This window comes from Excalfactoria chinensis, chromosome 1 (genome assembly GCF_039878825.1).
Source record: "Excalfactoria chinensis isolate bCotChi1 chromosome 1, bCotChi1.hap2, whole genome shotgun sequence".
Classification (NCBI taxonomy): domain Eukaryota; kingdom Metazoa; phylum Chordata; class Aves; order Galliformes; family Phasianidae; genus Excalfactoria; species Excalfactoria chinensis.
This window is the reverse complement of record NC_092825.1, coordinates 14,539,275-14,554,952: the sequence shown is the minus strand read 5'-3', so window position 1 is coordinate 14,554,952 and position 15,678 is coordinate 14,539,275. Positions and strand designations below refer to the sequence as shown.

At 43.9% G+C, this 15,678-nt stretch overlaps 1 protein-coding gene across 1 annotated transcript in view; it reads right to left on the bottom strand.

Moving 5' to 3' along the window:
• GRAMD4 (GRAM domain containing 4) overlaps positions 1–15,678 on the bottom strand; it is a 73,398-nt gene that overhangs the window by 46,255 nt on the left and 11,465 nt on the right. Inside the window, exon 2 of the mRNA XM_072351596.1 lies at positions 3,034–3,244. Within this exon, the coding sequence (XP_072207697.1) occupies positions 3,034–3,244 (211 nt within the window). The remainder of the gene's footprint in view (positions 1–3,033; positions 3,245–15,678) is intronic.

The following is a 15,678-nucleotide window of genomic DNA, read 5'->3' as shown; positions in this document are numbered from 1 at the left end:
TCAGGCTGCAGACAATGCATCTATAAAATAGGAAACCGTGATAGCACTGAATGAAAGGGGCTTTAATTTATCAAGTAATAAATATTATGTAAAGTTCCAACATCACAATATGACAAATGCTAATACTTTCACTATAAGAAGATGGAATGGACCAGGTTACTCACAGTCGATTCAATAATTGAGAATGTTTTGACAAAACAAGCTTGAAATAGCAGTGCTGCATACAGAGCTGAATGTCCACATTTCCCAAAAATACCTGATGCTACAGTGGGGAGGAAGGAGTAACCTGGAAAGCCATTCAAGAACTGAAAAATGCTTAGCTAAGAGCTCGTTAACCAACAAAGAGTTTGGGCTATGATGGGGTCACAGTGCCCAGGAAAACAGACACCTAAGAAGGTAGCTGCTATCCCAGAAATACAGGGTAGTAAGGGCAGAGAGGGGAGAAGTACAACCTAGTCTAGCTGCAGGCATCCCAGTTCATTGCAGGGGAGCTGGACTAGGCGGCCTTTAAGAGTCCCTTCCAACTCAATTCTATGACTCTATGAGGTAACTACTCAAGCAAATGGACAGCAAGTAAGTCAAAACTAAACTGGTTCAAAAGCAACAAATATTCTGAACAGCACAGAAGATTCTGAACAGAATTCAAAAGAATTCAAAGAAAAACCAACAAATCTTCAACTCCAGGGCTCCCCTAGCAGTGCCAACCTGCTCCTATGGAACAGCTGCTTTGCCCAAACACAGGTCTAGGTGTTTATCGTGGAGCTAAATAGGTAAAGCTCATGGTTTAAGATAAAGCATTCAAGATTCTTTCATCCAGCCATCCCTTCTCTGTCCACAGGATGTAAATTCTGCATAAGATGTGAATTTGTGGAACTAACTCCCACCGCTCTGTTTGTGGCTTGTGACTGAACATTCATTTACCTTGCTCGAGCTGGATCACAGAGAATACTCTTCTCTGCACACTGTTAGTGAGCTGCAACTACAACCTTTTTTGACAGGGCTTATTCCTCTATAGACTCCATTTGTGACAAGTTTCCCCATGTGTTTGACAAGTTCCAACACACACATAAAGAAGAGGCAACGAGATTTCTAAATGTGCACTACATACCCTTGACTGAGTACCACTACACAAGGGCCTTTCATTCACGTCACTGCTGTGCTGTTTTAACAGACCAAGGTCTTTCTTTAACGGGGACTAAGACTCAAATTTCCATGCTCATGTTCAGGTCTAAGCCACCAATGTTGCTGTTTCTAGCTCAGCAGTTCCTCACTCAGATTTCAAGAGAGAGAATGAAGCAACAGAAGTGAAAATACAGCACCAGCTCACCTGCACATGAAAACACACGTGACCTAACTTCCATTTATGCACAAGATTTGCACTGGCTTCTGACTGTCTTGAAGAGCTCCCTGTAGCATTCATCGGGAAGAAATCAACCTAACTTGATCTTTTCTTGATCCCTCTCCCAGACAGCATAATCATAGTATAATGCTACAGAGCTTACAAAGCCTGTGAAAGGCAACCACCCCGTATAAGCAATCTAAGATTTGAGTTTTAATCATGAAGAAGAGTTTGGGCAGAACTCAAGCATCTGATTTCAACAAGAAACAGACATAACTCAGAATCCCTCTGTTCACATGATCTCAGACACTATTTTAACACTGGCTTAAATACATAATTACTTTGGTTACTCCTGGCAACTCTGCAGCACTAGGGATTATTTCTTCTCCCATCATTTTATGGGTGGGCAGCAGTGCTTGGGAGGACAGAAACCTTCCAGAGCCAAGAGGTAATCCCTCACACTTTCCATGTGAAACTTTGCCCTTATAGTTCGGGTCTCTTTCCTCATCTAAGTTTGCTTGTTTTGACACTATCTGTAACACAGCTGCTGCTCTTACCCAGTGGTTCCAGCATCACACTGGATTCAGAAGTCACTAACACCATGAGCAGCATATAAGTTTGATAGCGTTCCTGCTTCTCTTTTCTTCCCTTTCTCTCTGTTTCCCTGTGCTCAACTGTATCCCACAGAGCTAGATCGGGGCACTCCACTTAACATCATGTAATCAGCCAGCGAGCAAAGTGCTTCTCTTCAAATTGGTTTCTGAAATTGCTCAGCTCTGCACACTGAGAAGGTGGCTGGATGAAAATAAGCCACTGCTTACCTAAGATAAATTCAGACAATACCATGTTGGAAGAGTAGTCTCAGTACATACAATAGGAACAAAGGATAGACGCCTTAGGAGGGTAAAAGCAAAGAAAAGGTATTCAAAAGACCTTCTTTGTCTGAGGAGCTTGATGATATGAATACGATAGGGTTGTGTTTTTTTGTGACACAAAAATGCCGTCATTACCACTTGTTTGTTCAACTACCAAAGGAAAGAAAACCCAGCACAACAGCTCCATATGAGCAAAGACTGTTTTGAAACTATACATTAAAAAAAAAGCACCTTTAATAATAGCCAATGAACAGGATATAAGTTGCCAAACCCAAAGGAAATGCTTAGCCTTTTTTTGTTATATTCAGTTACTTCTGCTTACAAGTAAAAAAAAGTTGTAGCAGAAGAGTCTTGCATAGGGTTAAGACAGCCACGAAACATGTCAGCATCACTGGATACAACACTCCAGTAAACAACGAGGTGGCACAGCCTTCCACTGAAGCCATCAGAAATTATATACCAACAGTTCTGGGCAGTAGCATTTGAGCAGTTATGAGTTTCTCCAACTGAAAAGCAACCAGAAGTCTCTCCTTCATATTAATTAGTATTTTAACACAGCAACTAAAACCTGAGAGCATTCAGAAGCACATCCAAAGTTAACAGACCTGTTCTTAGATATTGCAGGCTGACAACAGCAACTCTACTTTTAAGAAAGTACCTTGAACTTTCCACAGCACGGAAGCCTACTTACAGCTTTATTCCCAATCCACAAATCTTCAAGTGTTAAATCCAAAATACAAGGGGCAGGGAATTATTAATTTCCATTATTTTTTTTCTACCCAACAATGACATAACAAAATACTTAAACCTCGTACTTACAGGGTCTCTCAGCTCTTCATTGTCTCGGGGTGATGTTCGAGGTATTTTCACTGGGATTTCATCTCCACATTCAGTGTCAGAAGCATTTGGAGACTCTGCTAAATCAAGGAACTCATCTCTCTTGTGACCTCTGAACCTTATTTTGTCCAACTTCTTTAGCATGTTCAGCACTGCACTTTTCTGCTTTACCTTAACATGACGGTTGGAGTCTCTGCAAGAAGCAAGACAACAAGAGTACTTTACAAAGAGTGCAATAAGCCTAAACACATACATTCTGTTAACTACTTACTTACAGCCATCTTGTCAATAGCCTTCCTGTCACTAGAAGAAAAACCATTCTGCAGCTTAGTTTTGTTGTTTTTTAAGAGGCATCCTTCCCCTCAACCCTGGTAGAGCTTGAGGCCATTTCCTCTTGCCCTACCATTAGTTACGCAGGAGCAGAGGCTCCCACCTCACCACAACCTCCTTTCAGGCAGCTGTAGAAAGCAATAAGGTCTCCCATGAGCTTCCTCTTCTCCAGACTGACCCATCCCAGTTCAATCAGCCTCTCCTCATCAGACCTGCCCTCCAGACCCCTCACAGCTCCAATGCCCTATCCTGGACATACTCGAGAGCCTTGATGTCCTTCTTGTAGTGAGGGGCCCAAAACTGAACACAGAACTCCAGATGTGGCCTCACCAGTGCTCAGTACAGGGGGATGATCACTTCACTGTTTCTGATAAAAGCTGGGATGCCATCTTGGCTATCTGAACACACCACTGGCTCATGTTCAGCTGAATGTTGGCTAATACCCTCAAGTCCACTTCCTCAACACAGTTTTCCAGCCACCTTGTCCCAAGCCGGTAGTGTTGCCTGGGGTTGTTGTGGCCAAAATGCAGAACCTGACACCAAGTCCTGCTGAACTTCATCCCATTGGTCTCAACCCAGCAATCCAGACTTTCCAGATCCCTCTGTAGGGCCTCCCTACCCCCAGGTAGATCAACACTTCCTCCTAGCTTGGTGTCATCGCAAACTTACTGACAGCGCACTCGATTCCCTCATCCAAGTCATCAACAAAGATATTAAACAGGATGGGCTCCAGCACTGACTCATGAGGAACATCACTTGTAACTGGTCACCAGCTGGATTTAACCCTGTTCACCACCATTGTCTTGGCCTATCCCTCTAGCCACTTCTTCACCCAGCAAAAATTGTACCTATCCGAGCCATGGGCTGCCAGCTTCTCCAGGAGAATACTGTGGGAGCCAGTGTCAGAGGCTTACTGAAGTCTAGATAGACTATGTCAACAGTCTTTCCCTCATTCACCAGACAGGTCACTCAGTCATATAAGGAGATCAAGGCAGTCAAGCAGGACCTGCATTTCATGAACCAGTGCTGGTTGGGTCTGTTCCCCCAGTTGTCCCACACACGCCATGTGATCATACTCAAGATGATCAACTCCATGACCTTATCTGTCACTGAGGTCAGGCTCGCAGGCCTGTAGTTCCCCAAATCCTCCATTCAAACTTTCTTCCGCACACCCTAGAAATCTAGACCGCTTCTTCTATGCTGTACTCTATTTCCAGTATACATCAGGGAAGTTAAAGACCCCCACGAGAACAAGGGCTGCCAATCGCACAACTTCTGCCAGCTGCTTGCAGAATGCCTCATCTGTCTCTTCATCTTGCTTAGGCAGTTTACAACAGACCCCCACCAGGATGTCTGTCTGGTTGGAGCTCCCCATGATCCTTACCCACAGAGGCTCGACATTATCATTCCCATTCCCAAGCTCAACAACATCAAAACACTCTCTAGCACAGAGAGCCATGACACAGCTCCTTCCCTGCCAAGCTCTTTAGAAGAACGTACAGCCTTCTATTACAGCACTCCAGCAGGGGAAGCAATCCCTCTATGATTCAGTTATGGCAACTAAATTATAGTTTGCCTGCTGCACAGCAGCTTCCAGCTCCTGCTTTTTGCTATTCACCCTGCATGTGTTGGTGTAGATGTACTTCAGCTGAGCATCTACCTCACCCCATCCGTACATTGTTCCCCTACGCTCATCTTTAGCGACCCTCATTTTAACCTCCTCCTTCATACCTGCTCTAAAGCCCTCAATCCTACCAGGAGAAGCATTTTGCTTTTCAAAAGACAATATAAGAAAGATGAACTAATGTATGTAAACTCATTGTAATTGTAGCTTTCTAAGACACCGTATTGTATCACTTATGATTTAAACTAGGCACCCTGAATCAGTCCAATTCAGTGTTGTAAACTTATCCCACTGGGTAACAAAGGTCACAAACTCCAACTTCAAAGTTAGTTCCTTGATCACACCACCTCAGAAAGCCTTCCACGGGCAATCTATTGCAAAGTAGCCAGTCTTTTCCTCGTGTGAACTACTCTCCTCAGCTCAGAGGCCTTCACATGGAGGATGCTTTAAAACTTTCACAAACGAACGTCTGTCAGGGTTGAAATCTGTTTTGATGCATTCGTTCGTATTACTATCCTCTTTTCCCTAGGGTCAACAACCCCCTCTTCATCATTAAAAGAAGCACAGTAGCTGCCTTGCACATCATAACATTATTCCAGGAACCAATGCAACGTGAAAAAGACAAGCAAGAAACAGACAAGCAACACTTCAGACATATAAATAGCAAGAAAGAGGAGCCTTGGCAAGACCGAGGGTACAAGACTGGAGTCAATTCTCATCTCACAAACCTCTTTCAAGCAGACCACCCCTTCTTTCTCCACAGATTCCCAACACTTCTGCAGCAACTCTTCACACCAAGTTCAAACCAGATGATTCCTTCAGAACCTGCCTTAACTTGCACCTCTGCCAAAGTTTATTAGCACCCTTAAACAAACACATTTGAAACGAATACAAATTCCCCACAGCACAGCTGGCTAAAGAAAAGTCTTCCTTTATCAGAGTTGCAACCCTCTGTTTATTTTTCCTCTTCAACCTCTTGTGGCAACTTACCCCAAGGTTATTTTCTACAAGCTGCTTCTCTTTGAAGTCCTATTACTTGTCAAAGCTAAGTCTAAAATAGAAACACTTCTGCTCATTCATTGACTATATGATGAAGAAAGTTGTCAGCTATCACATCCCGAACTATCTCTAGGCCCTGCTATTAATAGCAACTCCAGAACAAATGCTATCAGGCAAATTTAAACCCCTGATAAGCACTGGCACAAGTGCATTATGCTCCCTCCATCTCAAAGATCTCCATCACCATTCAGCTGAGGTCGCACAGTATGCAGGTCAGACCCACAAGCAGGCAGTTCACAACCAGACTTCTCTAGCCATCATCCCTGACATCACTGCATGAAGGAGAAATTAGGATGGCACATGCTGCCTGGTACCAACAGACACAAGCATCCCAAGCCATCTCCACCCTCCTACAGCCAAAGCAGTTGGCTCAAGGTTGCAGATAGGCATCTGTCCTCAGCAGGGCTAGAAACCTCAGAGTTCCTTGTTAGGGTTATGCTCATCCACTGCTCCCCAAAACCCGAGCTGCTGCAGGACCTTACCCACCAGCAGGTTGGCACATACAGTACTTTAATGGCCATTTTGAAATTTGAAGTCAGTTTTCATCTTAGAGTGGATTCATACACACCTTGCAAAAGCAGCAAGAGACAACAAAAATACTGAGACACAGCAAACTCAGATACCTTTCTTCAAGCTTTGCTTTCAAAGGATGAAGAATGAAGGACCCACAAGACCACTGAAGATGCCCAGCAGTATATCCGCCTGCACTGGGACACCACTCAGGAACAAGAAGCCCAAATGGCAGCCCTCTCCTAGGGACCATTCATGTGTTTCAGCCCTGCTCATGGAATAACCAAGCCAAAAGACGTGCCCAAGAATACATTTACTGTATTTTTACTAACGAGACAGATGTACCTGCCATTAAGCGTGTCATCACTTGCTTATTTAAAAATGCAAACCTTCATTTAAGACACTAACAGATTACTCCACTGAACAATCTGCTTAAATTCTGTAATGGAGAGGTTAGCAAGACCTCATCAGTGCATTAATTCCTTGAGGTATCATTCAGTAAGTCAATCATTAAATGATTAAAGCAAAGAATGGCATTCCTAGGCATATCTGTAAGTAATTAAAGACGATGCTGTTACACAGAAATATCTACTAAATTATCATTTTAAAACAATACAATCGTCTTGTCTAAAAACTCTTCAAATGTAACAGGCTCCCAGATTGCCTAGCTATATTAGAGAAGAAAAACTTCAGCTTGCCAACAAGAAGCTCCTATAGAAGCTCACTGGCCTCAAGCCAAACACGTGCTCTCAGATAGGCTTTTCATGTCAGCAGCCTATTCTTGTAACAAGCAACATTTTTAAATGAAGATCGATAAATATGGCATCATTTCAATAGCTTCGCATTCGCTAGAAGAAAAGCTTCTCAGAGATTCCAAGTGACTCAGATGAAATCTAGCTAAGCATGAGGAAGCAAATAAGTCTACGTAAAACATAAGAAATCTATTTATAGGTCAGAATCTGGTCTTGTAAAACACTGTAACTAAATACCAAAACACCTGCTTCACCACCACAGCTACTCATCCCCTTGCCCTCTCCCAGCTCCCCATCCATATCCCAGCCCCAGCTAGCTCAGCTCTGAGTTTCAGGCTGTTTCTAGAGGGATCCCATAGCAGCAATATCAAACCTGACAGGCAGCTTTGTACATGCAGAGCTACAAGCAAGAACGCAGGCTCACAGCCCCCTCTTCTCTCAAACTAACCATCAGCAGAAAGAAATGCAACTACTTTAACTCTGCACATTGCAAATGTATGTAACACTGCTGTACATAAGGCAGCAGTTGCTCACACTAGCATACTACAAAAATAATACAAGAAATAAGACTGGTATCACCTTCATAAACTATTAATTCAAGCAAAATAAAAGCAAATTCTTGCAAGACAAGATTAATTCTGGAGCAAACACTGTAGTATTAATGCAAGCAATGACAGATCTTTCCCACGTCCAGCTCTGTCACGCTAAGCACAGGGTGCAGCACGACAGACGCTGACTCTGCAAGATTGATTTAGGTCCAACATCATGGCACTGCAGCTGGATCTCATAATACCAGCAGACTCTCTGTCATAACACGGTGTGGCTATCTTACATTAACGTGCTTACAGACAAGGCTACTCAGACACCCAGGTTCTCTTTTTTAAGAAGGAAGCTTTCATTTCTCTTGTTGCAGTGGCAGAGGTCAAATCAGCAAAATTAAATACCAGCCTGTTAAAATTATCCTGGCTCCCAAATCATCCAGTAACAAGGTAGGCAACAGCTCACATACTTATTTGATGAGCTTGGTTAGGGAAAAAGGTCTGCACTTTTCACATTTAAAAGATAAGCAAATGCTAAAACAGCAAAACCACCTTTAATTTTTTTTTCCATTGCAGTCAATACCCTTCAGCTAACACAAAAACTCAGTGGCTGCAGTTTCATTTCTTTTACAGAGGGCCAGAGAAGAGATGACTTTATTTGGTCCTAGAATTAAACCCCCCAATTAGCACCAAAATAACTACCAGATTCATTTAAGCTATCAAGACTCCAACTCCCAGAACAACGTATGCACACATTCCAAACATTTGATGAGGAGAAAATTTCAAGTTTCCTAAACTTTCTCATTAAAATCACAGTGACACCCGGAGCAGTCTTCCTGCCTGTGTTTCCAGAGCTGCTTCAGCATGAAGATAGCTGTGAGCTATGCACAAGCTGCAGGCAGCTGGAGAATGAGAGCCTGCCTGCCCTGCATAGACCAAGGGTCAGCAGTTACAGGACCTGCTACTATGGAAAGTGTCTCACCTCATCACAACACTGCTCTCCCTGAAACAAACCGCCTGATTTTTGGCAGGTCCTGAGTTAACACCAGCAGCCCTTGCTGTCCTGTGGAAGAAGCAAATGTGACCCGCACTTGCCTGAATGTGGACGACTCATTCTCCTGCCGCCTCCCATGAGTTGCTTAAGGGTTTCGGTTTTCTTTTCTCACATCCAGACTTTGACACCAGAACTCGCTGAATCTGAATATGTGGCCTGCTAGACCAGGCTGAAATGCTGCCACTAAAGTCTGATGTACACTTTGTCAGAGAAAGGACTCTGCTTCACGACCCTTGCAATCTCTTCATCTGATAATGAAATGCAGAGGCACTATGCAGACAGCATCCCCTTGGCACACATTCATTGGGACTCCGTGAAAAAAAGGAACACGTAACACTACAACACCATAGATAAACTGTATATAAAATCAAAAAAGGCCACACCAGACTACGACACAGAGAAACAGCCCTCAAAGCACCTGCGCTCCTATCGCTAGAAAAACAGTACTTCAGAAAGCTAAAGACATTAGAGCCAAAATAGATCGAACATACCCCCGCTTCTCATCTTCGCATTTCATTTTCCTTCACATTCTCCTTTTAATCTCAAAATGTCTTTCTACAGAAGTCAGAGAGTTCTGGTATTCAGTAAGAGCTCAATTGTGTGTGCGTGAACAAACACAGGCAGTGTCAACACCAGGACATTTCAGCCTTATCACGAGGGAGGGACATGCAAATGGAGGGAGTGAACAGCATCAGGCTTACTTTAAGTATTCACTTCTTTTCCAGTGAAGCGTGTTTTCTTGACAGGAAAGCAGGGACACCACAAGGCATGTGGATGGTCCATACGTGTCATCTGATAGAGCACTGAAAACAAGGCTTGACATGCTTTCTTCTGGACGTGCCTAATTAAAACAGGAGCCCTGAGTGGAACACCTACACCTACAATAGATTTAAAGGGCAGCTCCGTACAGAGCTTTTGCGCAAAAGGTTCCCTCTTTCTATACACATTCCTCTGGCTCTTCTTTTTAATGGACAGAACCTCATCTGAAGCCACTGTCTGAACATTTTGTACTTATTAATATTTCAAAAACTTTAACTGTAGAAAGCTCAACTGACTGCACCATGAGATCCCTGCCTGTTCAGTTCTTTCCCCTGTGCGCACAGTTCTCCCAGTTTGCTCTCCAGACGGTTCAAATCTGTTCAGAAAAATCAAACCTTATTTACAGTTTCCTCTCTTGAACAACAGGAAGTGGTTTTTTGCAGATGAAGTTGGTATCTTTCAAGAAAACTTGGTATTAAGCTCAATTCAAGACGACACTGAAGATTGGGGGAGGGAGGACACAAATTTATCCCAACACAGTCGTGTCCTAAACCCCACTGTGGAAACACGCGTCTCACCTCAGCCCTACCTCACATGGGACTACACAATATGTTGAATTCTCCGTACAGAACTACGTTACTGTTTCCCCAGAACTCAAGCACCAGCCAGCACAGCTCCCCTCCTACCAGCACCTCACCCACACACTGACCCAGAGCCTCGGAAAGGAACGCTTTAAGTGGGCAGCTGCCTTCCGAAAGCAATAATCCTTGCCTGCCATCAGAGCTAGGAAGAAGGCCACGCTCTTTATACTCACTGGAAACAAACTGCAGTCCTCTGGGCCAAGCATCCAGTCAGACTGGGCAAGAGCAGCGTATAAACACCTTCCAAAAGTCACTAACGTTGCACAAGTGCTCTCAATTTCTCACATCAACAGGCAGGACTTGACCTTCAGAGCTCAGCTCTCTCCAAATGCTCAACTCACCACAAGCTCATCCAGAAATTAGTCACTGCCTTCATCATGCCACAACCTGCTACCATCTTCCTCAAATTATCTTACCCTGGCCCCAGAGTCATCACAGGATGCATCCAGTACACAGAGCAAACTATTTTCCGAGTAACACCTGTCAAAAGCACCCAATCCTTTCAGGATTCCTTAAAACACTACACTTGCACAGGGATCAGCTCTGTTAGGGATTTTTTTGGCATGAGAGATTATGTTACCAGTTAGGCTACCTACCTTAGGGGTGTGGAGAAATACGCTCATTAATTCAGGTTGCCTTTTTCCCCCCCCCCTCAAGTTTAAAGAAAATCAAACAAGGAAAACACAGCCAGAATATATCCTTGCCAGCGTTAAGGATATCTTGCAGAAGAAAGCACCCCACTCCCACAACACTTGATTAACACCAGTAGGAAAGAAGCAAGAAGCTGTGCTTGGACGTGTTACAAGCTTTATGAGATGCAGCTATTAATTGCCAATAATTTAAATTGTTGGAAGGTTGGGAGAAAAGTGGAAAACGCGTTACATCCACTATGAGAGAAACCCAGACACAGGAGACAGAAGTTTAAAACACTGATCTTGACTGAGGTGAGGTTGTCACAGCAACCATAGTGCAGCCTCATGAATATGCATTACTCTGAAATCTATTTTTTCCAGTAGTCTCATGTGTCATTCAGCATCCAACATGAAGCTGCCTAGGAGATGGACCAAGGTAGTACAATAAAAGCCATTTGTCTTCAGAACATCCTCTTTGGCTGCTGTGGGCAGGAGGGACAGGGGTGCCACAGAACACAGCCTCATACTAAAAGGCAGCAGAGTATGGCTGCAGGACTGGATTCTGGCCCTGTGACAGAGTTCTGCCAGTGGTCCTCCAAGGAAGGCAGAACTGCTGCTCCCACAGCTAGGGGCAGTCCCAGACAGATGAAGCGTGGGGGCCTGACTTGATCACCACCAGAATACTATGGGATACACAGAGTGGACAAAAAACCACACCACCACCACACAGACATACCTACACAGGTCACACGTCAGTGCGTGAAGAAACCAAGAGCAGTGGCAATTGCAGCAGGGTGGCTATTGGAGGTGTACTTTGTACTTCATATTCCCAGCTGGAAAAGTCCACCTCCCAAAACATACCCCTTCCAAAAATACATTGATGCCTTACTTCCACCTGTACCACTCTCTCATCATGAAACAATATTAGAAAAATACATTAAATTAATCCCTCTGTAAACTGATTAAGTGGCAATTTTGTCTCCTGAACTAAGAAGCAGCTCATTTTTCTCGAGGCACTCATGTGAGAAAGTGAAACATTTACTCTTCCCCCTGAAGAGCACCACCAAAAATACCCTGTCAGAAAATCACTTTGCCTGCACAGATGAGCTGCAGTGACAGGCAGTGCCCACGGATTTAAACCACAGGACAGCAGGCAGCTTCTCAGCATCTGTGTTTACCAGCACACGCGCTGTCCCGTGAGCATGGCGAATAACCTGCCAGAGGGGTAGCACACAGCAACAGAAATAACAGCCGGACACCCACCAGGTGAACACTTCCATCCTGGTCAGCATCTCCCACCAGCCTTCCCTGCAGGGCCTTCCCCTGGCAGAGGCTGAAGGCAGCTCCAACACAGCTGACACTCCTCACTTCCCTCAGAGCCTTTCTGTCACTTGGCCGCTCAGTGCAGTTTATCAATTCACTGCTGATCCAACTAATTTCTGTGTTTGCTTTCTGGCAGGGTTGGTTTAATTGGAGCAGACAGCCATTCAGCCTCACAGTCGCGCATGTTATTGCGGCCCTCACACCTCCCTCACAGAAGAGGCTTTGGTCACAGGCAGAGGGAGAAGGTATCCTGTTACAGCAGCCACCTGCACCCAAAGCAGGTTCAACAACTGTGCAACCTCGCCCTGAAAATTGCCTTTATGAAGCTGCTCTGAGACATCTTCCAGAACCAGGCCCACAACAGAGCTTCAGTCCCTCCTCTGAAGGATGGATGGCAAACATGCCGCAGATGAACACAGACAAAATGCATTTGTCACTCTCTCACTGATTTCTGCAGGCTGGCTATGGGCACTGACTGTGAGGACGGGGAGAGCAGCAGCACCAGCTCAGCAGCTGCCCACAGGGCTGCATGGCCCCACAGCTCAGCTCTGGCCCAGCTCCAGCAGGCACAGAGCACGGGCAAAGCACCACGACTTCTGCCCACAAAAAGCAAACGGACATGGGGGCTGAAGGGACCGCAGGCACAGGGCAAGGTTATGTCCTCACTACATCCATTTTTCCACTCTTCTACTGGAAATACACAAAGTTTACCTTGACATAACACTTAGAATAAAGTTGGCCTTTTACATATAATCTGTTTTAAAATAAACATTTGAAGTTGGAAGTACACACACTAGCATGGAACATCTTAATCAGGGTACTAGATTTATTATGAAAGGTGATCACTGCACTGTTTATAAAGTGAAAGCCCTGTTAGCTCCTTCAAGTAAAAACAAGCGCAAGCTGTCGAGACCAATGCAGTTAAACCTGTGGAAATACGCAGTCAGCACTGAACAATCTGAACAGCACAGTCATCATCTTTCAATGATAAATACAGATAAATTAAAGGAGTGCTGTGACAAAAGGCACCATGAACGGTGAACCATGCTGCAAGCTAACAGAAAGGCATCTTGGCAACAGCCTGCTGAGGTCTACGCAGGATGGTCTGGAGCCTCTCAGAGAGGTCTCCCAGCAGCAGGCAAGTACTTCTACTCCAGCTCACAGCTCCCCCTGTTATCTTTGGAAACAGAGCAAAAGCGTAAAACATGAAGTACAGCTTACAAGAATGACTACGCAGTCACCCTGTAATAAATATTTCAACTTGCTATTCATTAGAAATATAGAAGAGAGCTAAAAGGCACGCACCTAAAGCAGGACACAGCTCACTGCAAGTGACTAATGCAGCTATCCTCAGTTCAGCACAGCTAAGAGCACGCAGCTCGCTGCCAAAACAGTCTGTCCCAGCCTTTACCAACAAACATCAGCAGGGCCACGTCTGCGCCCTTTTCAGGCTGAGCAGTGCATCAGAAGCTACCTATGCATTACAGTTCTTAGGCAAGAGCACTCAAAAGGAGTTACTAAGCTGTCACACAAAAGACCACAGATAGTTAGCTGCTATGCTAGATAGACGATAACAAAATGAACTCCCCTAACTTCTTATTCACAGTTCAAATATAGGGTTCCCCCGGATCATTCAGCTATTAGCTAAGGGCACCTAACTGAAAACAAGGCTATGGGCAAAAATACAGAGTACAGAAAGATGATCTATTTTACAGGCTTTCCTCAATTTAGGGAGAACTCAGCAAAAGTTAGCGATAACAGTTTCACGGGTAACCAAATCATCATGAAACCATCTATATGTGAACTTTCACATACGTGTTTTGAGGGTGTGATGATTCTACTGTCATCGGAAAGATCTAAGCCTCTAAAATATCTGTGATGTGAGATAAAACTTATCAAAAATTAACAAGTATTTGAGATGCAGTGACTACAGAAACCAGTGATGGATGCGGACAAGGGAGGGAACCAAGTCTTTTACCAACCTCCAGTAGCTCTCCAACCACTGTACATTCATAAATATAAAAATGAACAAACGCCAAAAAACCCACTGCCTTCTCATAAATAAAGAAGTTTAACATTTCTGGTACATGAAAATGAACGACAGGGATATGGCTGCCACCTCAACTACACCCATCACCACAATACAGAAGCCTCAGCTTAATTCCTACAGGCACTGAGCTCATAAGGAATGTATATAATCCCCAAATCCCACATTTCTGTACAAGAAGCAGGGCTGCTTTTCATTCTGCTCCTTTCCCCAACAGAAACCTGAAAATGCTCTTCCAGTTAACTCTACAGACATAGAATTGAGGAGGCAGGAAAAAATAAATCACTGCATAGATTAGGAAAGTATGTAGTTTTCAAATTCCTCATCATGTCAACTTCTAAATGAAGACACAGTGAAGTATTGTGTAAAAACTTGCAAAGATAACATGTAGAAAGGCACTCTGCTAAAGAATGTTATGCTGCACAACTCATGTAGGAGGAATTTGTCCAAATAAGTTGAATGAAGAAATAAAAGAGAAAAAGCAAGTAGCATACAGTAAGTCTGTCTTCCAACAACTTGATTTCTAGCACAGCCTGTACTACCCAGCAGCTCACAAGAGCCATATAAAGTCTCCAAATCTTTTTAAAGAGTAAAACATTTAAGATGAAGCTCCCACCAAACTGATGGAAAAGTGAAATGGCAGCTCCTTTGGGCAGAACTTCATCGCTCCTTCCTTCTCACACACGCAGCTTGGGAAGAGATTAGAGAAATAGTATTTCCAAACTGCTACATGGCATTAATGGAGAATGTTGTGATACACAGGAAAGCAATTTACTCATCCTGTAGGTGTCATGGTCCTCTTCTCTGTAATTCTTTATGTAAATACATTTGCACTTTTGGCACATTTGCTATAAACTGAACTGACTCACCGTACCCAAAAGAGTTCTGATTTCTGGACTGCAAACAATTGTTTAAATGATTTGGTTATTCAAATGACTTCCCTTAAAACAATGAAATAAGGTTGGAAAACTGTGCTTTTTAAGCTAATCTCCATTACAGGAGCAAGCCCCTATTTGGTCAAATTTCAAGCATGCAAAACATCTATTCTTGTCTCCATGCACAGATCAGTGATCCTGAATTTAAGAAGTAAGCTAGTACAGGCATACCAGGCAGTGGAGCATCCAACCCTAGGAGAAAATAAAAGAGCCATTAGGAACATAATCGCCCATTATCCTGTACATTAACTCTCTCTGTTAGTTAATTGCCTGAGTATTTCATCATAACTGCAGACCTTTCTGTCCATGTACTTACTTTAACATTCTCTGGACAGCAAAAATCAGTGATCTTTGCCACTGAGTCTGATTCTGCCAAGAGCCTGATTTGTCAGCATCTCCTCCACCTTCTCTCCCACTCACCT